General features: G+C 59.0%; 1 protein-coding gene across 1 annotated transcript; it reads right to left on the bottom strand.

Annotated features, from left to right (window-relative positions):
• Positions 1–179: 179 nt before the first annotated feature.
• LOC103728456 (divergent protein kinase domain 1B) lies at positions 180–1664 on the bottom strand (the record flags this gene model as incomplete). The annotated part of the gene is made up of 1 exon (XM_008826465.2): positions 180–1664. A coding segment is annotated over one exon (804 nt), but the record flags the coding sequence as incomplete, so codon positions are not given.
• Between the last annotated feature and the right edge of the window lie 6 nt (positions 1665–1670).

Here is a 1670-nt window from a genome sequence, read left to right as displayed (position 1 = left end):
CCCCCCCCCCTTAAAAACTTCATCTTGCTGGGCATGGTGGCACATGCCTTTAGTCCCCTGCAGTCTGAGTTCAAGGCCAGCCTGGTCTACAGAGTGGGTTCCAAGCCAGCTGGGGTTACAAGGAGACCCTGTCTGAAAAAAATAAAAATCTTCATCTCCCCAGGAAAATGAATCTGAAATACAGGTAGGAAAAAGTTATTTTAGATATAGGATGAGATCAAATTAGCTTCAGGAAAGCTAAAGTTTGTTCAGTGTTCTGCACCAAACAGTGCATTGCCCCCAAGCTGCACTGGGGGTGGGACAGCCATGCTCCGTGTCACTGGTAAGCAGATGACTATGTACTGGTTGGCTCCAGCCCAGACTGAACCGGCCGCTGTCGCCAGCATACTGGCTAAAGGTGAAAGGCTTGCTTGGGGTGCCCGGCGTGCAGGAGTCCACGGATGGGATCTTCAGCTGTGTAAAATTTCTGAGGACCAGAGGTTGGAGTCTAGGCCCGTGGTGGACACCTCAGTGTGTTCCGCTGTCTGGCTCCCAGAAGTGACTTAGACCGAGGTGTAACAAGGGATCCGCTGCTTGATAGCCCATACCCTGTGTGCCCAGATATCACAGAAAAGCCATTTATTTACATTTGGTTCTGCAGTAACAATCCAGTGGGCCAGGCCCTGATGGTGGCTCCAGGCCCCTCCCTCCCCACTGGGTCGCTGAGAGTCCTGGACCTGCAGGGTGGGGAGGGTACTTGCAGTCTGATAATCAACATCTCCGAGTGCCTGGGTAGAGGCTGCTGGCTGGAACCTGGAGCCACAGCCCGGGAACCAGGTGTTGAGGAAGGGTGCAAATGGCAGTGGCCAGGGCCTGCCACGTCAAGAGTACTTGGTATTGGAGATCTTCCTCCACAGCAGGGTCTTGAGGTGGCTGAGCACCAAGGAATGGTGAGCCTCCACCTGGCTGGCCAGCCCGCTCAGCGTGGTGCAGGTGCGCAGCTGTCTGCCCAGCTCCTCACGGAGGTCTGCAGGGGCGCCGGGCAGCAGGTAGTCCCTCAGCAGTTCACACACCTTGGCCAGGTTGGGCTGGATGAGGTCACCCTTGCACTGCCTCATGAGCCGGTCACATGGGGCCCTGCAGTCACGCCCGTAGGTACAGTCCGAGCTCCGCTCACAGTGGCGGCCCTGCAGGAAGCGGCGCACGGTGGCCTCGGGTGCCACCTGCTGTAGGTCGGCCATCTTGAAGTCGTAGGTAGCCGTGTAGCCCACGTTGGCCAGTGTGGTCTCACACATGTAGAAGGTTCCATAGGAGCCATGGAAAAGCTCCTCCACGAACTCCAGCAGGCCAATGGCGATCTTGGCACGCCAGGGCCATGCAGGCCCAAACCACTGCTGGAGGGCCCTGTGCAGCGCGGACGGCAGCAGCGGGTGCAGGACAGATGGCAGCCCGGCCCCATGCCAGGGGCCACGGGGGACCCCCTCGGTGAGGTAGAGGTCCCCACAGTAGCCCAGCAGCCGGGAGGCGTGCTCCTTCTCCTGAAGGGACAGCAACAGCAGGAATTCGTTGCGCTGCAGCAGGGCCCACACCGACTTGGCCTCCGCCAGGGACACCCTGCTATCCTTGTTGAAGTCCGCCATGAGAAGGATCTGGCCGACCAGTGCCGGCAGGGAGGGCAGGTCTCCCAGGTT

The sequence above is a fragment of the Nannospalax galili genome, unplaced genomic scaffold (assembly GCF_000622305.1).
Source record: "Nannospalax galili isolate Female #2095 unplaced genomic scaffold, S.galili_v1.0 C49210411, whole genome shotgun sequence".
Lineage (NCBI taxonomy): Eukaryota > Metazoa > Chordata > Mammalia > Rodentia > Spalacidae > Nannospalax > Nannospalax galili.
Note: the sequence above shows the minus strand (reverse complement) of the source record. Positions and strands in the feature narration are given on the sequence as shown.